The sequence below is a fragment of the Equus przewalskii genome, chromosome 13 (assembly GCF_037783145.1).
Source record: "Equus przewalskii isolate Varuska chromosome 13, EquPr2, whole genome shotgun sequence".
NCBI classification, from domain to species: domain Eukaryota; kingdom Metazoa; phylum Chordata; class Mammalia; order Perissodactyla; family Equidae; genus Equus; species Equus przewalskii.
Window position 1 is genome coordinate 35,271,347 of NC_091843.1, and position 23,044 is coordinate 35,294,390.

Consider the following 23,044-nt stretch of genomic DNA (forward strand, 5'->3'; position numbering starts at 1 on the left):
TTTTATAAATTTAGTGCAACCTAAGTGTAAAGTGTTTATAAAGTCTACAGTAGTGTACAGTAATGTCCTGGACCTTCATATTCACTCCTCACTCTCTCACTGACTCACCCAGAGCAACTTCCAGTTCTGCAAGCTCTATTCATGGTAAGTGCCCTATACAGGTGTACCATTTTTTTATGTTTTATACTGTATTTTTACTGTACCTCTTCTATATTTAGATATGTTTAGATACACAAATACTTACCACTGTGTTACAATTACCTACAGTACAGTATTCAGTACAGTAAGATGCTGTACACATTTATAGCCTAGAAGCAATAGGCTATACCATATAGCCTAGGTGTGTAGTAGGTTATTCCACCTAGGTTTACGTAAGGACATTCTGTGATGTTCCCACACAATGAAATCACTTAACAACGCATTTCTCAGAACATATCCCTGTTGTTAAGTGACACATGACTGTACAGAATAGAATATTATTCAGGCATAAAAAAAGAAAATTGTGCTATTTGTGACAACATGGACAGACCTTGAGAGCATTATGCTAAGTGAAATAAGTCAGACAGAGAAAGACAAATACTGTATAATTTCTCTTATACATGGAATCTAAAAACATCAAACTCATAGAAACAGAGAATAGAATGGTGATTTCCAGGGGCTGAGGGGTGGGGGAAAAAGGGAGATGTTGGTCAAAGGACACAAACTCAGTTATAAGATGAGTAAGCTCTGAGTATCTAATGTACAGCATGATGACTATAGTTAACAATACTGTATTTTATACTAAAAAGTTGCTGTAAAAGTATAGCTTTAATGTTCTCACCATAACAGCAACAACAACAAAATGGCAACTATGTAAGATGAAGGTTGTGTTAACTAAGCTTATTGTGGTAAACATTTTGCAATATATACACATATCAAGTCATCACATTGTACACTTTAAGCTTGTACAATATTGTATGTCAATTATATCTCAGTAAAGCTGGAAAAAAGGTGGGGGGAAAGCTGAGAAGCACATGTGTAGGTCATAGTCCAGGGGCACAGGCTCACTAAGAGACTGAAATGTAATCATAGGCTTATGGAACACTTCCAGTCTCCCCACACTCTACCACCACATCAATAGGGCTCCTGTATGAAAGAGGATTGCAACTGAAAGAATTACATGTCTCAGGCCTTATTTAAGAAGAAGTCCAGAGCCGGCCTGGTGGCCAAGTGGTTAAGTTCGTGCGCTCTGCTTCGGCAGCCCAGGGTTTCACCAGTTCAGATCCTGGGTGTGAACATGACACCACTCATTAGGCCATGCTGAGGTGGCATCCCACGTGCCACAACCAGAAGGACCCACAACTAAAATATTCAACTGTTTACTGGGGGGGATTTGGGAAGAAACAGCAGGAAAAAAAAAAGAAGTCCCCAGGGAAACCCAAAGACAAAGGAGGAGACAAAAATAAGAACACCAGAGGAAATTTTAACCTCTGACACCTACAGCTAGGTATAAAAACAGCTTCTAGGTAAATTAAACAGTAAAATCAGCCTCATCCCTAGCCAGACAAACAAAACTTCACACAAAAGGACTATTTATCTCATTTCCTTTTACCTGGTACATCACACCCAGCTTTCAACAAAAGATTACAAGGTATATTAAAAGGGATAGACACAGACTGAAGAGACAGGGAAAGCATGAGAACCAGATTTGGATATGACAGAGATGTTGGAATTATAAGACTTAGACTTTAAAATAATTATCATTAATATGATAAAGGCTCTAATGGGAAACATAGAAAACATACAAGAACAGACAGGTAATGTAAGCAGAGATATGGAAACTCTAAAAAAGAATCATAAGAAAATGCTAGAGATGAAACCCAAATCAATTGTATATAGTTTTTTTTTAAAGCAAACCCAAACAACAAAACAAAATTTCCCTCCAATTCTCCCAGGAAAATTTGCTTCCCACCAAGTGACTATTACAATTGCTGCAATACAACCAACCGGAATTAGAATCTTCCATGAATTTGAAGATGTGATGGAGGAAGGGAAGCACAATCAAAGCCTATATTTAACAGAAACCTAAAATGAGGAATTAAATTTGAGACTCAAAAGCCTCTTTCATTCCTCTTCCCTTGATGGACAGAAGTTTTTTCCAAGTCATCTTTGTAAAAAGGCTTAGATCTACAATGACTTATTGTAAGTACATAACATAATTTGGTACTTCATCTTCTTCTGTTATCAGTATGTTATAATTATAAACATGGTAATTATTATAATTATTTGGTAATTATGATAATTATTTCAGACGATAGACTTAATCTTCAAGATTTCATGAAGTAAAGTCTGACAATTCACCCTGCCATTTGAAGAAGAAAAATCAGTAACATAAGAATGTGAGCGTGGATGACAGCAGTCTGTTATCAGGCTTGGCATTTCCAAAGCTGAGTAGAATCCATGCCATCACCATGTACATGCTATGTTGGAACTGTGTTTCATCTCTTGCTTGAATGTAAACAACCTTAAAATTGTGTTTGGAGGGAAAGAATCTCTTGAAAGCATGGATTCTTTAAAGGAAAATAAATGTCCTAATTTTCAAAAAAAGAAATGCTAGAAATCAATAACACCGTAACAGAAATAATGAATGCTCATCAGTAAACTGGACAAAGCTGAAGAAATGTCAATAGAAACTTCCCAAAACTGAAAAGCAAAGAGAAAAAAGAATGAAAAAAATGAACAGAATATCCAAGAACTGTGGGACAATTACAGAAGGTGTAACATACATATAATAACAATACCAGGAGAAGAAAGAGAGAAAGGAACAGAAGAAATATTTAAGGTAATAATGACTGAGAATTTTCCAAAATTAATGACAGACACCAAATTTCAGATCCAGGAAGCTCAGATAACACACAGCAGGATAAAAACCAAAAAATCTACACCAGGCGTATCATATTCAAACTTCAGAAAATTAACAACAAAGAGAAAATCCTAAAAGAAATAGATGGGGGGAAAATAGGAACAAGGATAAGAATTCCATCAGACTTCTCTTCAGAAATCACGTGTACTAGTCAGGGTTCTCCAGAGAAACAGAACCAATGGAGTGTATATAGAGAAAGAAAGAGATTTATTTTAAGGAATTGGCTCACACTATTATGGAGGCTGGCAAGTCCAAAATCTTCGCAGTGAACTGGTGGGCTGGAGACCAGGGAAGAAATGATGCTGCAATTCAAGTCTGAAGGCAATCTACTGGCAGAATTCACTATTATTAAGGAGAGATCAGTCTTCTGTTTAAATCAGGCCTTCAAATGAGTAGATGAGGCCAACCTCTATTATGGAAGACTGTCTGCTCTACTCAGTGTCCACTGACTTAAACGTTAATCTCATCCAAAAACACCTTCACAAAAATATCCAGAAGTATTTGATTACATATCTAGGCATTGTGACCCAGCCAAGTTAACATACAAAATTACCCATCACATCATGCAAACAAGAATAGAGAGTGGAGTGAAATGTTTTAAGTGTTGAAAGAAAAAAACCCCATCAAGCTAAAGTTCTGTATCCAGCAAAATTTTCCTGAAAAAGTGAAAGAGAAATAAATATTTTTGCAAACTAAATATTGAGGGAATTTGTCAGCATTATATCTGCCTGAAAGAAATGTTAAAAAGTTCTTCAGAGAGAAGAAAAATAATATAGGTCAGAAATTCAGATCTATATAAAGAAAGGAAGAACATTTGATAAGGAAGGAACTAAGGTAAAATAAATTTTTTATTTTTCTTATCCTTAACTGATTGCAGGTTGCAGTGTGTATAAAATTATAACAGCAACAATATATTGGATAATTATAGTTTATAGATAAGTGAAATGAATGATAGCAATGTTATAAGGGACAAGAAGGAATTGGAAACACTCTGATACAAGGTACCTGTATTACCCATGAAGTGGTATAGTGTTATTTGAATGTGAATGTAGATGAGCTGTAAATGTATATTGCAAACTCTAGGGAAACCACTGATAAATTTTAAAAGAAAAATAATTGATAGGCTAAGAGAGGACAAAAACTAAAATCACATAAAATGCTCAATTACAAACAGAGAAGGCAGAAAAAGAGTGGAAGACAAAAATGCAGAACAAAAAACAAGGGCAACAAATAAAGACAGTCATAAATATGTTAAATATTAATCCAACTATATCAATAATCACTTTAAATGTGAATGGTCTAAATACACCAATTAAAAGACAGAGACTATCAGAGTGTATAAAAAACAAGATCAGGGGCCGGCCCCATGGCCAAGTGGTTAAGTTCGCGAGCTCTGCTGCGGCGGCCCAGGGTTCAGATCCTGGGCGCGGACATGGCACTGCTCGTCAGGCCACGTTGAGGCGGTGTCCCATATGCCACAACTAGAAGGACCTGCAACTAAGATATACAACTATGTACCAGGGGGGATTTGGGGAGACAAAGCAGAAAAAAAAAAAAGATTGGCCACAGTTGTTAGCTCAGGTACCAAAAAAAAAAAAAAAACAAGATCAAACTACATTTTGTCTACCAAAAAACCCACTATAAATATAGACACACAGATAGGTTAAAAGTAAATAGGTGGAAAAAGATATACCATGGTAATAGAAATCAAAAGAAGGCTACAATAGTTGTTTTAATTTCAGACAAAGTAGATTTCAGAGCAAGGAAAATGATCAGGGATAAAGATGGGCATTACATAATGAAAAAGGGGTCAACTCTCCAAGAAGACATAACAATCCTGAGTGTATATGCACCTAACAACAGAGCATCAAAATACATGTGGCAAAAACTGATAGAAATATAAGGAGAAACAGATAAATCCACTATTGTAGTTGGGAAGTTCAAAACCCTTCAATAAATAATGGACAGACCCAGCATGAAGAAAATCAGTAAGGATATAGTTGAACATAACAGCATGATCAATCAACTGGATCTAATTGACATTTATAGAATATGTCATTAAACAACAGCAGAATACATACTCTTCTCAAGAACATATGGAGCATTCACCAAGACAGATCACACTTTGAGCCATAAAACACACCTTAACAAATTTAATATGATAGAAATCATTCAAAGTAAACTCTCAGACAACAATGGAATTAAACTAGAAATTGGTAATAGGAAGATGGCTGGAAAATCCCAAAATATATGGAGATTAAACAGACCTCTAAATAACACATAGGTCGAAGAAGGAGTCACAAAAGAAATTTTAATATACTTTGAACTAAATAAGAATGAAAGTATTATGTATCAAAATTTGTGGGATGCAGCAACAGCAGTTCTTAGAGGGAAATTTACAGCATTGGATATATATATTAGAAAAGAAGAAAGATCTAGAATCAATCATCTAAGCTTCCACCTTAGGAAACAAGAAAAAGAAGGGCAAATTAAATCCAAAGTAAGCAGAAGAAAAGATATAATTAAAATTAGAGTAGAAGTCAATGAAATTGTAAACAGGAAAATAATAGATAAAATCAATAAAGCCAAAATCTGATTCTTCAAAAATATAAATTAAATTGATAAGCCTCTAGCCAAGCTAACCAAGAAAAAAAGAGAAGACACAAATTACTAATATTCGAAATGAAAGATGCACCATCACTACTCATGATTTCATGGACATTAAAAAGAGAACAGAAGAATATTATGAACAACTCTATACCCACAAATTTGATAACTTAGATGAAATAGTCCAATTTCTTGAAAGACACAATCTGCCAAAAGTCACACAAGGAGAAATAATTTTAATAAGTCTATATCTATTAAAGAAATTGAATCAACAATTAATAATCTTCCAAAATAGAAAGCAGTAGGCCCAAATAGTTTCAAATTCTACCAAATATTTAAAGAGGAAATGATACTAATTTTGTACATTCTCTTCCAGAAAATATAAGCAGAAGGAATACTTCCTAATTTATTTTATGAAGCCAGCATTACCCTAATACCAAAATCAGACAAAGACATTATAAGAAGGGAAAATTACAGATCAATATCTCTCATGAACATAGATACAAAATCTTCAACAAAATATTAGCAAACCAAATGCAACAATGTATAAAAGAATTATACACCATCACCTAGTAGGATTTATTCCAGGTTTGCAGGGCAGATTCAACATTTGAAAATCAATTAATGTAATTTATCACATCAATATGCTAAAGAAGAACAATCATATCATCATACAAATAGATACAGAAAAAGCATTTAACAAAATCCAGCATCCATTCATGACAAAAACTCTTAGCAAACTAGGAATAGAGAGGAATTTCCTTAACTTGATAAACATCTACAAAAACATACAGCAAACATCATACTTAATGGTGAGAAACTAGATGCTTTTCCCTTAAGATTGAGTACAAGATAAGAATGTCCCCTATCACAACTCTTATTCAAAATTATACGGGAAGTCGTAGCTTATGCAGTAAGACAAGGAAAGGAAATAAAATGTATACATATTGGGAAAGAAGAAATAGAATTGTCTATGTTTGCAGATAATATGAGTGTCTATGTAAGAAACCAAAGAATCAACAAAAAACTTTTGAACTAATAAGCAATTATTGCAAGGTGGTTGCAGGATACAAAATTAATATACAAAAATCAGGGGCCCACCCTGTGGCCAAGTGGTCAAGTTTGCACGCTCCGTTGGTGGCCCAGGGTCCCTGAGGGTGGACATGGCATGGCTTGTCAGGCCATGTTGAGGCAGCATCCCACATAGCACAACCAGAAGGACCTACAACTATGTACTGGGGGGCTTTAGGGAGAAGAAGCAGCAAAAAAAGAGAAGATTGGCAACAGATGTTAGCTCAGGTGCCAATCTTTAAGAAAAAAAAATCAATTTGTTCTCCTATATACCAGAAATAACAAATGGAATTTAAAATTTAAAACATAATACCAGGGACCGGCCCCGTGGCTGAGTGGTTAAGTTCGCATGCTCCACTTCGGTGGCCCAGGGTTTCGCCAGTTCAAATCCTGGGCGAGGACATGGCACCACTCATCAAGCCATGCTGAGGCGGCATCCCACATGCTACAGTTAGAAGGACCCACAACTGAAAATACACAACTATGTACCAGGGGGCTTTGGGAGAAAAGGGAAAAATAAAATCTTTAAAAAATAATAATAATACCACTTATATTAGCACCAAAACAATTGAAATACTTAGGTGTAAATCTAAAAAAATATGTAAAGGCTCTATATGAGGAAAACTACAAAACGGATGAAAGAAATCAAAGAAGATCTAAATAAATGGAGAAGTATTTTATGTTCATTGATGGGAAGATTCAATGATTAAGACGTCAGTTCTTCTCAACATGATCTATAGATTCAACACAAGCTCAATCAAAATCCCAGCAAGTTATTTTGTGGATATTGACAAACGAATTCTAAAGTTTATATGGAAAGGCAAAAGACTCAGAGTAACCAGGACAATACTAAGGAAGAATAAATCCAGAAGACTGACACTACCCGATTTTAAGACTCACTATGCGAAGTTACAGTGATCAAGATAGTGTGGTATTGGCAAAAGAATAGACAAATACATCAAGAGAACGGAGTAGAAGGCCCAGAAACTGACCCATACAAATATAGTCAATTGATCTTTGACAAAAGAACAAAGGCAATTCAATGGAGAAAGGGAATATTTTCAGCAAATGTCCAGTGCTGGAGCAGGTGTAAACAAACAAACAATCTAGACACAGACCTTATACCTCTCACAAAAATTAACTCTCAGAATGAATGAACAGATCTAAATGCAAAACTGTAAAACCTCTAGAAGATAACATACGAGAAAATTTAAGTGACCTTGGGTTTGGTGATGACTTTTTAGATGTAACAACAAAATTACAATCTAAGAAAGAAAAAATTGATGTTGGACTTCATTAAAACTAAAAACTTCTGCCCTATGAGAGACACTGTTAAGTGAATGGAAACACAAGCTACAGACTGGGAGAAAATATTTGCAAAATGTATGTCTGATAAAGAACTTGTATCCAAAATATATGCCATAGATTGAATGTGTTGTCCCCTCAAATTTATATGTTGAAATCCTAACCCACAAAGTGATAGTATTAGGAGGTGGGGCCTTTGGGAGGTTCTGCCCTCATGAATGGGATTAGTGCCCTTATATAAAGGAGACCTCACAGAGCTCCCTAGTCCCCTTCCACCATGTAAAAAGATGGCAATCTATGAACCAGGAGGGCTTCGCCAAACAGGAATCTGCAAGCGCTGTGATCCTGGACTTCCCAGCCTCCAGAACTGTGAGAAATAAATTTCTGTTGTTTGTAAGCCACCCTTTCTATGCTATTTTGTTACAGCAGCCCAAACAGACTAAGACAATATGCAAAGAACTATTAAAACTCAACAATAGGGGCCAGCCCCATGGCCAAGTGGTTAAGCCCACATGCTCCGCTTCGGAGGCCCAGGGTTCGGATCTGGGGCACGGACATGGCAGCACTCGTTAGGCCATGTTGAGGCAGCGTCCCACATGCCACAACTAGAAGGACCCACAACTAAAATATACAACTATGTACCAGGGGGATTTGGGGAGAAAAAAGCAGGAAAAGAAAAAAAGAATAAGAAGAAGATTGGCAATAGTTGTTAGCTCAGGTGCCAATCGTAAAAATTAAAAAAAAACCAACGACTCAACAATAAAACAAACAACTCAATTTCAAAATAGGTAAAAGATCTGAACAGACATCTCACCAAAGAAGTTATACAAATGGCCAAAAAAAGCATTTGAAAAGATGTTCAGCATCTTATATCATTAGGGAACTGCAAATTAAAATGAGATGCCACTACACACCTATTAGAATGGCTAACATCTAAAACACTGACAACACCAAATGCCGACAAGGATGTGGAGCAACAGGAACTCTCATTCATTGTTGGTGAGAATGCAAAATGATATGCCCACTTTGTAAAACATTTTGGCAGTTATTTTGAAAATTAAACATAGGCTTACCATATGATACAGCAATTGTGCTCCTAGGTATATACCTAAATGAATTGAAAACTATGTCCACAAAAAAACCTGCACACAAATATTTGTAGCACCTTTATTCATAATTGCCAAAAATTGGAAGCAATCAAGATGTCCTTCAATAGATGAATGGATAAGCAAAGTGCGGTACATTGGTAGAATGGAATATCATTGAGTGATGAAATGAGCTTTCAAGCCACAAAAAGATATGGAGAGAACTTAAATGCATATGGCTAAGTCAAAGAAGCCAGTTAAAAAGGCTACATACTTATGATTCCAATTATATATCACTCTGAAAAAGGCAAAACTATGGAGACAGTAAGAAGATCAGTGGTTACCAGAAGTTTGATTTGCAGGGTGGGAATTAATAGGTGGAGCACAGGGCATTTTTTAGGACAGCGAAACTATTCTGGATGATATTCTAATGGTGGAAACATGACATGCATTTGTCAAAAACCACAGAACTGTAAAACACAAAGAGTAAACCCTAATATAAACTATGGACTTCAGGTAGTAATGTATCAATATTAGTTCATCAGTTATAACAAAGGTACCACACTAATGCAAGATGTTAATAATAGAAAGCTGTAGGAGCGTGGGTGGGGAGAGGGTACATAGGTACTCTCTATGTTTTCTGCATAATTTTTCTGTAAACCTAAAACTGTTCTAAAAATAAAATCTATTAAAAAATAGCATCAACAATATAACTTCAAATCAATCTCAATTATTAATATAGAAGCAAAAACTTAAATATTAGCAAACAAAATCCAACAACACATTATAAAAATAAGACATCATAACCAGGTGCAATTTATCCCAGATATGCAAGAATGAAATATTAGGAATTGCATTAGTATAATTCACCAAATCAATAGATCTAAGAAAAAAAGTCAAAATTATTTCCATATGTGCTAAAAGGTGCTTCAGTAATATTCAACACATTTCAGATTTTTTTAATAATCAAAATGGGAATTGATGGTTATATCTCTAGCCTATGTGTATGTACATTACATTTTCTTATAATATTATATACATATTATATATATATACACATATATTACCATGTTAAGGACACATCTTAACGGGGAAACAGTGGAAGAATTCTAATAAAGGTCAGGAGCAAGGCAAGGATGATTTTTATTTCTACCACTATTTAATATTGCATTGGAGGAATTATCCAATACAGTCAGAGACATGAAAACAAATAGAGGTATATAAATTGGAAAAGAAGTATAAAACAATTCAGTAAGGTGTCAGAACATAAAATTTATATACAAAAATCAACAATCTTCATATATATAAACAATAACAAATTAGAAAGTTTTATGGAATATAAGATCCTATTTGTAAACAAAAAAAGGATAAATTCTTTTTAAAAAACTTATCAAGAAATGTGTAATTCATGTGTGGAAAAATTTAATTCACTTCTAAAAACACAAAACTGGACTTGAGCAACTAGAAAACATTCCTCGCTCTTAGAGTAAGTCCCTTTAACTTAATATCATAAAGATGCCAGTTGTCTCCAAATTAATAGATAAGTTAATATGATCCCCCCAAAAATACTAACATTTTATGGATGCAGACAAACTGGAAAAATAAACATGCAAGAACAGAGGAATCACCTCACACCCATTAGGATGACTACTATCAAAAAAACACAAAATAGCAAGTGTTGTGAGGATGTAGAGAAATTGGAATCCTTGCACACTCTTGGTGAGAATGTAAAACGGTGGAGCTCCGATGGAAAAAAAGAGGGAAGTTCCTCAAAAACTAAAAATAGAATTACCATATGATCCAGCAATTCCACTTCTGCATATATATCCAAAAGAATTGAAAGCAGGATCTTAACGAGATATTTGTGCATCCATCTTCATAGTAGCATTATTCACAATAGCCAAGAGGTGAAAGCAATCCAAGTGCACATCAACAGATAAATGAATAAGCAAAATGTATTATAAAATCACAATAGAATATTTTTCAGCCTTAAAAAAGAAGGAAATCCCGTCACATGATACAACATGAATGAAACTTGAGCACATTATGCTAAGTGATATAAGCCAGTAACAGACAAATACTGTATGATTCCACTTATATGAGGTACCTAGAGTAGTAAAATTTATAGACAGAAAGTAGAATGCTAGTTGCCTGGAGCTGGGGGTCGCGGTCGGGAGTGGGGAGTTATTGTGTAATGGATATAGAGTTTCAGTTTTGCAAGATGAAAGGAGTTCTGGAAATGGAAGATGGTGATGGTTGCATAACAATATGATGTACTTAATAACACTGACTATACTCTTTTTTTTATTTTTAAGATTTTTCCTTTTTCTCCCCAAAGTCCCCCAGTACATAGTTGTGTATTTTTAGTTGTGGGTCCTTCTAGTTGTGGCTTGTGGGATGCTGCCTCAGCATGGCTTGATGAGCGGTGCCATGTCCGTGCCCAGGATCTGAACCGGCGAAACCCTGGGCTGCTAAAGTGAAGCGCGAGAACTTAACCACTCGGCCACAGGCCGGCCCCAACATTGACTATACTCTTAAAAATGGTTCATCTGGTAAATTTTACCTTCTGTGTATTTTACCAGAATTAAAATTTTTTTTAAAGATTGGCACCTGAGCTAACAGCTGTTGCCAATCTTCTTTTTTTTTTCTTCTTCTTCTCCCCAAAGCCCCCCAGTACATAGTTGTGTATTCTAGTTGTAGGTCCTTCTGGTTGTGCTATGTGGGATGCTGCCTCAGCATGGCTTGATGAGTGGTGCTAGGTCCACGCCCAGGATCCAAGCCAGTGAAACCCTGGGCCCCCGAAGCAGAGCATACGAACTTAACCACTTGGCCACGGGGCCGGCCCCTAAAAATTTTTTAAAGAAAAAAAAAAAATGACCTGGCTTCCAGGTTTCCATAGAATAATGCCAGCCACCTAAATTTTAATCTCTCCAACTCATCCTAAAAACAAACAAACAAAAAGGAAAGCTAATAAAACCACCTATGGCTACAGCATAATTTGGAGACAGAAAATATTATAAACTTCATTTTACATACCAAACTAGCAGATCTGGTTACAAAGCCATGCTATGGAAGAGAGGCCAAGTTTATAGAAAAGACTAGAGAGCAGCAAGGGCCTAGCATTGGTGGAAGACAGATAAAATCACCACCAGAAAGAGAACCCCAGCTTGAGAGGAGAAAAGTTGACAAAAGTTCTGAGACCTGGTGGATGAAAGGAATTGAGGACTCTAAAAGAAGGGCTTGAAAGCGTTTTGAGACCAGAAATGGTAACCTGGGGAAGGCATCTCGTGTGGAGGAAAAGAAGTAACTTGAAGAGGAGGAATCCCTTGAGAGCTTGATGGTGAAGAGAAAGAAGGTAGCAAGCTGTGAAAATGAAGATCATCACGGAAATGAAGGACAACCACAAAATCATAAGACACATCAACCTGGGCTTCACGCCCCCCCCCACCCCCCTCCCCCCTCCCCCTCCCCCCAACCCCCGCCATTTGAAAAAGTGCACTTCATTCTACCAACAGAAGAGGGCACTCTTAAACTAAGAAACCTGATAAATGCCTGCTTCATTTGCAATTGCTGAAACTGGAAAATAAAGACATTTGAAAACGGACAGAAAATGGCAGGCATAGTATTAAAGACAACAAAAAATGAGAATAAATATTTTTTTAAAAACTAACCATGAAACAGGAAAAATGAAACACAACATTCCAACCTGAATGTAAAAACCTTAAACAGTCATTTTGTGATATAGAAAAATACTGGGAATCAGAAAAATAACTCAGAACAGAAATGGACAAAAAGCCAAAAAGATGTAAGACAAGAGTTAGTCAGAATCATGAGAAATTGAGGAAAAATACAAATCATCTCAGGAAAAAAAAACAAGACTATAACATGTCCAAGGGGAAGAGATTTTACTTAAAATATAATAACTGATATTGAGGAAAGGAATTAAAACAGCCAAGAAAATAAAAATAAAACCAAGACAGCAGTAAGAAGGATCAGAGAAAGTGCTAATACAAAGACAAAGAAGATCCAACGTATAATTATAGTCCCTGAAGAAGCAAAACAAAATAATGAAATGAACATAATATTCAAAATTATAGGATAAGAAAACTTTCTGGAAATAAAACTTGAATCTACACATTGAAAGGGTCTTCCATGAACCTAGAAAAATTGATATGGAATGGTGAACTCTGAGGTATATAAATTAGAAAATGAATTAGATTTGAAAGAAAAAATTCTCTGGGCCTCAAGCAAAAAGACCAAATCATTTAGGAAGAAAAAATCAGGTTGGTATCAGGTTTCACAACAACACACAAAGAAAGACAGCAAAGAGGTTTTTTAAAACTCAAGGAAAAGAAGTGTGAACCAAGATTTTATATCCAGGCAATCTGTCCTTCAAGTACTAAGGCTATAAAATTAAATCTGCTTTAAATATGTAAGAATTCAGAATACCATACTCAGGAGTTTCTCTTGAAGAATTTACTAGAGAATGAGCTTCATCCAACTAAGAACTAACTGGGGCAAAATTCAGAAAGCATTATGATGGTAAGCATTACATATATTAAGTTGTAGATGTCCAACTAAAATAAAGGTGGTTACCAGGGTGGAAAAATAATATACCAATTTTGTTTTCTAAAAACAACATGACGTTAAAAATGGAAGGGAGGAGAGAAGGGGGAAAATAGAATAAAATAATTGTTATATAAGTAATAAGGGGGAGGGTTGTTTTCATTTTGTTTTTTTTTTTTTTTTTTTTAAGCACTTCCTTACTTTCTAGCACTACAAAATACTCCAGGTTCATCCCTGTAGTTCCTGCCTCAGTCCTAGCATCAGCCATTTCTCCAAGGCGCCCTGGTTCCTGGTCGTCAGGGAGTTGAATATCCACTGGAAACCCGGTCGCTTTGGTGCTCTGGGCAAGGGAGGAGTCTCAAAACACACTCTCCAAGGCTGCTTACGGGGAAAATGAAGAAGGCTGGGACAGAGACAAAACTGGAGAACGCCCGCGGGTCTCGAACCACCTCGCAAGTGGTTAGAGGCTGATGCCTTAGTCGAAAGAACCGCTGAGCTACATCCGGGAACACTCTCTAGATTACATTACCACGACTGGCGAGAAAGACATACGTCGCAATAAGTCAACCAGGGTGAGAGTGATCCAGGATGATTTGGCCTCCGAGAAACTGTTCGATCCACCCCCTACCCTCATCCAGACACCTAGAGAGTGACCATCTGGGGACACACAGCAGTGAGAAGGACCCAGGTCCCCTACCCCTAGTGAGATCTTTCGCAGTTGCTTCGGAGTTTATTCTCTCCTACCGCGGGTCTCACCTGGTCCACAGCAAATACCTGGACGCCCCCTCCAGCCTCTGCGCTCCCTCGACAACCACGTAGGGTCACTCTGATCAAACCAACTTTCAGAAAGCGCCTGAGTCAGGAGAGTGGAAATTTCACAAGCTGCAAATTGTGTTTTAGTCTTTATCTTGGAACTTTGCAGCTAAACCAGATAAACCCCCCAGCGTCTCTCTCAGGTGTTATATAGTTCCCAGGTGTTATTTTTAAAAATTATTTTAAAGGCTACATGAACACCCTATTCCTTTTGTGTGTACTGTAAACAGCTGACCTTTCTCTTCCCACAATTCCCGCTTTTCTCCAGTTAATCACTGTTACAATTTCAGTGTGTACCCCTCCAGTCCTTTTCCTCAATCTATATACTTAACTGTAAACAAAATAGTTTTATGATTTTGGGGGGGCTTTTTGGGGATCGGTTTGTTGGGTATTGTTTTTGTGTTAACAGTATGTCTTGGAGATCTTGTCAGTACATATAGATACAATTCATATACATTGTAATGGCTCCATTATATTCATGTATAAATGTACCAGTTTTATTTTAAATGTTTCACTGTTATAAACAAAGCTGCAGTAAACATCCTTGTACATATATATACACATACACAAGTATGTTTTTAAGACAGATACTTATGAGTAGAATTGCTGGAGTAAAGAGTTTTCACATTTAAATTTTCGGAGGGGGTTATGGGAGAGATGCAAGGGGCCCTGGGGGTGCGTGAAGCCACAGAATCCTCTGAAGGTATCTGATCTTTTTCCCCTAAGTACTTTTAAAGGTGGTTCCACCAGAATGTAAATTCCTTGACAGTTGGGCCCCTGATGACTTGCCCCAGAGGAGACTACCAGGGCCTAGAACATGCTCAACATCTCAGCACTCATTGAATAAATGGACACATGTAGGCCAGTCACAAGCATATTCCTGAACCAGAATGCAAGATTGCCATGCATTTTAAAAAGACCACAAACATCAAAGTTTCTCTTCCGGAGATTTCTGAGTTATCTGGGATTGCTCTGGGCTCCTAAATTTCCATCCTATCAGCTTCGTCTCCTTTTCCAAGTCACTACCTTGAGCCCCTCCAAACACCCAAGACCTAGACAAGCCCCGTGGAGAGACAAACCACTTCCCAGTCCCAAGAGGATTGAGAGAGCCTGGAATTCAGAATTGCTTTTTAGTAGAGGTGACCAGAGGTAAGCTTCCACCGTACCAAAGAGGGAGGGAAATCATCTGAAGCAAAGTTGAATTAGTTTCCCGAAGAATGAGTACTGAATCATGGAAGGAACTCACCTCACTGATACCTCCTCCAGCCTGCCTTGAAAGGACCCAGCCAACTGGGTAGGTTAAATTCTTAGTCGGGTAGATTCTTAACCCAAGGACCTATAGAGCGTATAATCTTATCAAGGAAAGCACCCACTAACCTGCTGGCAATTGGCCAAAAAAATAGTATCTGTGAAACTTTGAGCCAGGCCTTGAGCCAATAAATACACATTCAGCGTTCCCAGTGGCAAGATTCGGCACTAGAAATAAATTAGGCTTTTGGAACTTTACACAAAAGTCCAAAGGAAAGAGTATGGTACTTTGGGGGACCCACAAATGATTCAGAAGCTAAATAAGGGTGAGGGGCCAGAAGCAGAGAATGTAAACAAACCACGTGGGACAACCTTGTTAACTCAAATAGAGCCCACTTTTCAGGGTACAGAACCAGGTAAAGTTGTCATAGAATTCACCTGCTTGAAGTTTGTGTAACTATTCTTTTTTTTTTTAATGTAAGGGACTGATTTTTTTCCCCTCTGCATCCTTGGGACATGGCACAGTACCTGATCCAGGGAATATCAAAGTTTTTCCCTTTAGTTAACCAGTCTAGGACATCTAATTCTCAAGTTAGACCAAAGTAGGGAAGGCAGCTTCTCAGTGGGGCTGGGGAGAGGGATTTTGCCCCCACTCCTCTGGGGGACACAGACATCTTTAGTTGTCACAACTTGGGGAGGTGGTGCTACTGACATCTAGTGTGTAGAGGCCAGGGTTACTGCTATACACGCTACAATGCATAAGGGAGCCCCCACAAAGAATTATCCAGCTCCAAATGTCAACACTGCCAAGACTGAGTAACCCTGTGCCTAGCCTAACTGCAGACAGTAAGGAAAACACTAAGTTCAACCCTGAGCTCTGCTGTTCCAAAAACAGAGGATGAAAGGAGGCTATTATAGGAAAAGTTTGTTCAGACTCCTCTGAACACAGATCTCATCAGAGGAAAATACAACTTATGCTGAAAGAACCTAGAAAAAAAAGTGACAGGGCTCAAGTGAAGGAAGAATAAGCTCTATAGGGAAATCCTCAGTGTGGGAAGAAAGAAACAATACACAGGGAAGAATATGGAATGTTCCCAACCAAATGTAAAATAGGCCCAGTCAATGCCATTTATTATACAGGTTGAACAGCTTCTGAGACCCAAGGGCTCCCATATGAGGTTTTTTTTTCTTTTTCTTTTTTGCATCAAACAGGTTCTTCCAAGAGCCTGCTCACAAGGAAGACAAAAAGAGAGTAATCCTCAATAAAATGAAACAAACAGGAAAAGCTGAACAGTTTACATATGAAGAACAAAGGTTAAAAAACTCACCAAACAAAAACCACACCAAACACTCATCCCATTTAATTTCCTGTTACATGCTCTGAGGAAGCCAAGAACATCAGGCCCCACGGCAGCAATGCTTTGAGGTTCTTGCTCAGGCTCCTTCTATGTGACAGATTCATGCACACACATCCACACACACCACTGACCCAGGCAGAAGTACACATGCATGCACAGGTGGCCAGAGAACCACAGGGGGTGGGGAAGGGGGGTGGGTGCTGGTCAAGGATATGCTGTCAACTGGAAACTGGGACCCAGAGAACCCTTCCGCTGCAGGCTAAGCAAGAGTCAAAATTAAAACAAAAGCAGAACACAGGATAAATGTAGGATGCTCAGAGAAAAGATTGGATAGATGAAGAGGGAAAGATGCAGGGGGAGTTTTGGGAAAGCAGCCTCGGAAGAGGAGGTTTTTCTTTACTGGGAACTCAGGTGGGCAGAGGTCCTGTGACTCCAGTGATATACTGAGGCTGAAGAAATACGTCACAGCATTACCTCTGCATCCTGTACTCTCTCCCAAGGTAGAGGGAAACCACAAACACCCACCCTCTAGCCCTCCCCATTGTCACTCTTAAGGACTTTCCCAAGTACCCCCACAAAATGACCCCCCTACACACAAAGTTAGGCCCAGCAAAGAGCCAAGCATAGAAAGCCTCAGTAACTCTTCTTGGTGGAACCAAAGCCAGAGAAGCCCATCACAGCTGCCATCTCATCATCCTCCTCAAACGTCAAGTCCTCCTCTGCCCTCCTTTTCTTCTCCTTCTGTTTCTCTTTCTTGTAGGCTTTGGCCTTTTCCTCCTGGGGGGGAAATCACTCAGAATCAGTTCAGACTACCGAGCCAAACGTTGTTGAAAGAGACAGGTGGACTTCAAGATTCCCTTCTATCTTTAGGAGAAAATAGTTAAAAGCAAGTAAAATTTCAAGAGCAGAGGAAAAGCCACAGTAAAGATTATTAAGGTAAATCTTTTAAAGGTAAATCCACAGTAAATCTTACAACGAAAGAGAAGTTTTAGCTTATAGAGAGCACTTCTAAATCCTACATTCCAGTTCATTTCTAGTTTTTAACAAGGTTATGGGAGCAAAACCATATAACAGCAACTAACATTCTGGAGCATGCAGTACATGCCAGAAATTGGTCTAAGTGCTATATCGTACAGTACAGTATTGTATAGTATAGTACAGTATAGTATATACTCAGATCTCTAACATGGGGAAACTGAAGCACAGAAAGGTTATATATCTTGACCAAGATTCAATCAGTAAGTGGAGGAAACAGAACTCTGACCCAGTCAGCCTGGCTCCACGGGCCTCTTGGGGACTAGGTGCATTTACTTAATCCCTCCTGTAGTAAAAAAGTATGGCCCAGAGAGTCCAGGAAAAAAAGATAGGTTTAGAGCTATTTCCTTCAGATCATGAGTCCCAAACAAGGACAATAAATGTTTCCCCTAACATACAGAAATTCAGGAGATACAACTATCCTCCAGGGGTGGGAGTGGAATGAGGAAAAGAGCCTCCCCAAGACTCATAACATAAAAGTCAAAGCTCAGGGAGGGAGGAGAGAAGGATAGTAGAGCCTTACCTCTTCTCTGAGCTCCTTCATCCTTTCCTCAAAATCATAATCCTTCTGCTTCTCTTCCATCTTCTTTTTGTTGACCTCAAAACGTTTCTTCACCTGATCCAAGGTGGAACGTTCCACACGCATAGACATGCCCAGGTTTCGCTGATCTGGGCAAGGTCAACCGTGAAGAAGGTAAGGTCAGTACAACATCCTCAGCCCCTCAAAAAGTCTTTTCCTGACATTTTTAAAAAACATCTTCTTATAACACACACAGCAAAAATAATTATGGCCTAAATAAACTCTCTTGGCTTTACTTGTCCCCAAAAGCAGCAGCCCCAGATAACAAGATGTATGTGGCTTTCAACTACCCTTTCTGAGCAGATGCACACCAGTGGGGACAGGTGGGACCATGGTTTAGGTTTGTAGAGAGCCCAGAACAGTGTCTCACGTCATGGCCTCCAAAGACATTAGATAACGAAGAAAAGGATGGATGGTGCTGAAGCAACTGGAGAATTCCCCAGGCATTAAAAAAAACGGCCCAACAGAAAACACCCTTTCCCCTACTCCACCTCCAAACCCAGTCCCAGCCCCAGTCACAAACTACCTCCAAGCCTTACGTTTCTTTCCATTAATGTGATCCAGGAAGTTGATGGAGTCCTTCACCACACAGTCACAGACATTGCAGTAATAGCTAACAAACAGAAAAAAACAGCACTTGGGTCAAATCTGCTTGTAAAGATCTTATTATTTGCAATCAGGAAACTCAGATTTTTTAACTTTTTTTTTTTTTCCTTTTTCTCCCCAAAGCCCCCAGGTACACAGTTGTATACTCTTCATTGTGGGTCCTTCTAGTTGTGGCACGTGGGACGCCGCCTCAGCGTGGTCCGATGAGCAGTGCCGTGTCCGCGCCCAGGATTCGAACCAACGAAACACTGGGCCGCCTGCAGCGGAGCACACGAAGCTAACCACTCGGCCACGGGGCCAGCCCCAGGAAACTCATATTTTTATGTTAAACTTCTTTTTACAAGGAGGCGGCACTTCTCATTTCCATAAAGACTTAGCCGTTGGAAGACTGTGAGAGCCAACCTCTAAGATGGCCCCCACAATGATCCCCAACCTCCTGGTATTCTTACCCTGTGTAGTTCCTTCCCAATTTGTACCAGGGTGGGTCTCTGTGACCAACAGAATATGTCAAAAGTGATGCTATTTGTCACTTCCAAGATTAGGTTATAAGAAAAAAACGTGGCTTCTGTCTCAGTCTGTCTATATGGATCACCTTCTATGGGGAAGCCACTTGCTTTGTTGTGAGCAGCACTATGGAGAGGCCCATGAGGCAAAGAACTGAGACCTCCAAACCACAGCCACAGTGAGAGAGCCTGGAAGCAGATACTCCAGCCCCACTTATACCTCAGATGAATGCAGACCCAGCAGACATCTTGACTGTGGCTTTGTGAGAGATGCTGAGCCAGAACTACCTAGGTAAGCCTTTCCCAGAGTCTTTACCCACAGAAATTGAGCTATTTGTTGTTTTACACTGCTAAATTTTGGGTTAATTAATTAATTTACATAGCAATAGATGACTAATACAGAGAGGAATGGTAACAGTGGGTTTACTAAGCAGCTCAGAAAAGTGTCACTCATTGCTATCTGTGTTGCCCTCCTTCTGGAAAACCTAACGGGACAGAGAAGTAGTGGTGGGCAAAAGGAGGAATAATTCTTGTGGGACCTTTTTGCCTATAGGTTATAGTCTTGATCTAGGAGGAAGGTGCACAACCAGGCAATCCATAACAACTACAGCCTTTGCAGCCAGTCTGGAACCTCAGTCCTCTTTATTCACCATCAACAGCTCCTAGGCTCCACTCTATTTCCACCTAATTTCTCCCTTAGAAATCACCTCAGGGTCTGGGCCCGTGGCCAAGTGGTTCAGTTCGCAAACTCTGCTTCAGTGGCCCAGGGTTCACCAGTTTGGATCCTGGGTGCCGACACAGCACTGCTCATCAAGCTATGCTGTGGCAAAATCCCATATAGAAGAACTAGAATGACCTATAACTAGAATATACAACTACGTTTTGGGTCTTTGGGAAGAAAAATAAAGAGAAGAAAATTGGCAACAGATGTTAACTCAGGGCCAATCTTTCTAAGAAAAAACAAAAATCTCTTCAGTAGTCCTTTCCTTCATTTCTTCCTCTGGTAGGAGAACAAATAATCCCTTTTAAGATATCAAGTAGTAGTTACAGTACTAATCTGAAGAAGCCTACAGAGTGATCCCTCCTAGAGACACTATTATGTTAACTTGAGACCTTGGGGGCCAAAAAAACAAATCTAAGGATGGAATTACAGACAACAATATTTTTATCCTGGGACCAGGAATCCTCCTCAACATGTCCTAAAACCAACATAGTTTATTAGACCTACTCCTGGCTGTAAAAAAAGATGAAAAGCCACTCACCCTCCCATCTCAGATTGTGGGGTGGTCTTGGTAATAACAATCGTCTTCCCAAGCTTGGATTCCAGGTCCACCTTGTAGTCCCTATGCCGGAGAAGCTCCCGCTTGACAGGCTGCACCGGTTTTCCTGAAATATAATGGGGAAGGAAGTTCCTTCAATATTACAGTTCCTTAGCCAGAAAAGAAAAGATATGCATGAAACCCAAAATTCAGAGGTCTACCCTCATTAAGCAAGGGACACAACAGGCACTTCTAGCAGCAGCTAGGGAGAATCTAAACACAGGAAAAATAATAAGCAATCCTTAACTCTCTACAGCTTTTCTCCACTTTAAAGGCATCAAGTCTAAAAGCAATGTTTTCTATTCATTGATTAACTAAGGGAAGAGTTCTGAATTTTCACAAAAAACAATGTTTTAAAAGAAGAGCAAGGACACTCAGTAATGCTTTCAGACATACACCCCAAGCATAATGTAGAAAGGACTCTTCTGAAAACCGGGAAAATTAAAAAAGGGGACCAATATTTAGGAAATACCCATTATATTATACAACTTACATAAAAATTAAAAGGTTTAATAGATGCAAGGTGGTGTAGAAGTAAAGAAGAAAGCACACATTTGAAAACATGAGAAAATAAGATACTTCTTTCTGTATAGTGAAACCTCTATCTAGGAGAGGAGCACCAACTCCCCGATATTGTACAAGGCACAGAGAATAGCACTACTAAGTACTACCTGAAACAATCCCACGTTCCCTGGTGAGTACCCCTCCTCTTCTCAGACTATAGGAGAAGGTCTTGATTGGGCCAGGAATGTTCTTCTCCACATTAAGTAATTTCAAGTTAAAAAAGGGGTCTTCAGCAGCAGTAATGAACAGCAGCAAAATGCTCCACCTAACTTCTTCCCTGTCGCTACTAAGGGTTCCACTCTTTTCTCTGTACTTCAGGAAGGTACTACGTGAGGCGAGCAACGGCAGGGCAAGGAAGCAGAGGAAAAGAGAGCTGGAAAGCACCTCAAAACCACTCGGTCCATCTCCTCGCTCTCATTTTATACATGAAGAAATAGAGGACCAGGGAGGCACCGCTCAGTCAGGGGTTAAAGAGAAGAGGAGGGCAGCGCATTTCAACTCCCCACCCGCTCTCCAGCCACTGCCTCGCCTCTACGATACCCTTAGCCCTTGATGGAGCAGGCACCCACCATCCTTCTTTTCTCTCTCTTCCGTGAGCCTCTTCTCGGCGAGCTTCTCATATTCATCTTTGTCCCACTTTCGGCGAAAGTCCAAGTTTTTTGTCTGGGGGGAAAAAAGAGCTCAAGAGTCGTCGCTAATCATGTTCGACCCCTAGAGAAACAGAAGGAACCGCGTCCTCACCGCCAAGGCGACCCCGGGACCTGTCAAGAGCGAAGCCTCTCTGGAGCGCACCAGGAGGCTGAGACGGCCTCGGGACCCCAACCCAAGAGACCTCCGCGACTCCACTGACCCTGCGCCAAGGCCTTACGGGGGAACTCCGGAACCCAGGCCATTGGACCGCAAGTAGGTGTCAGGAAGCCAGTCAGATGCAGGATATTCGGCGCTGAGAAGCCACCCCCTTCCCATTCCAAAGCCGCCTCCTCACACACAACACCTACCCCGCTGCCCGACGCCATCTTCACTGCGAAGTGAATGGGAAGCCGGAAAATGCCGTAAAAAGCAATGTTGAGCCGTAAAGCAAGCTTGCCCTCCAATAAGCTTCGAGTCTCGCGTTCTAAACGAGCTAAGCACTGGAGGGGTTCTAAAACAGGCTTGTTTGCCCCGCCTCTGCTCCATGGAAGTGGCGCATGCGCAAGGATATTATGAAGCGATACGGAAGTAAGGGCGTCCGCAAACATTTTTTGCCCTGGCTTTCAAAACAAGCTTCAAAGGGCTGTCTGAATTAGTTCAACTCGTCTGTTTTACAAACGAGAGAATTGAGGTTCAGATCAGTGCCTTCTAATCTAGTCTAATCACCTTTGTGTGCGTTGCGAAGAGTTTCTAAACCTGCTTTAAGGCTAAAGAGCTGTTATTAGGGGCTCTAGATACCCCGTTTACCTGTATGCACCAACGATATGGCCCCACAACACTGCAGTGTTTACA

At 39.4% G+C, this 23,044-nt stretch overlaps 1 protein-coding gene across 1 annotated transcript; it reads right to left on the bottom strand.

Moving 5' to 3' along the window:
- Positions 1 to 16,702: 16,702 nt before the first annotated feature.
- ZMAT2 (zinc finger matrin-type 2) lies at positions 16,703 to 22,886 on the bottom strand. The gene is made up of 6 exons (XM_008515583.2): positions 22,561 to 22,886; positions 22,132 to 22,225; positions 20,942 to 21,065; positions 19,110 to 19,183; positions 18,514 to 18,659; positions 16,703 to 17,732 (listed from the first exon to the last, which is right to left on the bottom strand). Exons 1-6 carry the CDS (start codon positions 22,798 to 22,800, stop codon positions 17,589 to 17,591), a joined length of 822 nt encoding a protein of 273 aa, XP_008513805.1. The 5' UTR covers positions 22,801 to 22,886; the 3' UTR covers positions 16,703 to 17,588.
- Positions 22,887 to 23,044: the final 158 nt, after the last annotated feature.

Bases quoted from the DNA above. Each gene is read 5' to 3' on its own strand.
- ZMAT2 (XM_008515583.2), bottom strand. From the start codon at position 22,800: ATGTTTGCGGACGCCCTTACTTCCGTATCGCTTCATAATATCCTTGCG. The intron at 21,066-22,131 runs GTGGGTGCCTGC...ATTATATTTCAG, and splicing joins AGAGAGAGAAAAGAAGGATG to GAAAACCGGTGCAGCCTGTC. The intron at 19,184-20,941 runs GTGAGTGGCTTT...TCTGTTTGTTAG, and splicing joins CCACAATCTGAGATGGGAGG to CTATTACTGCAATGTCTGTG.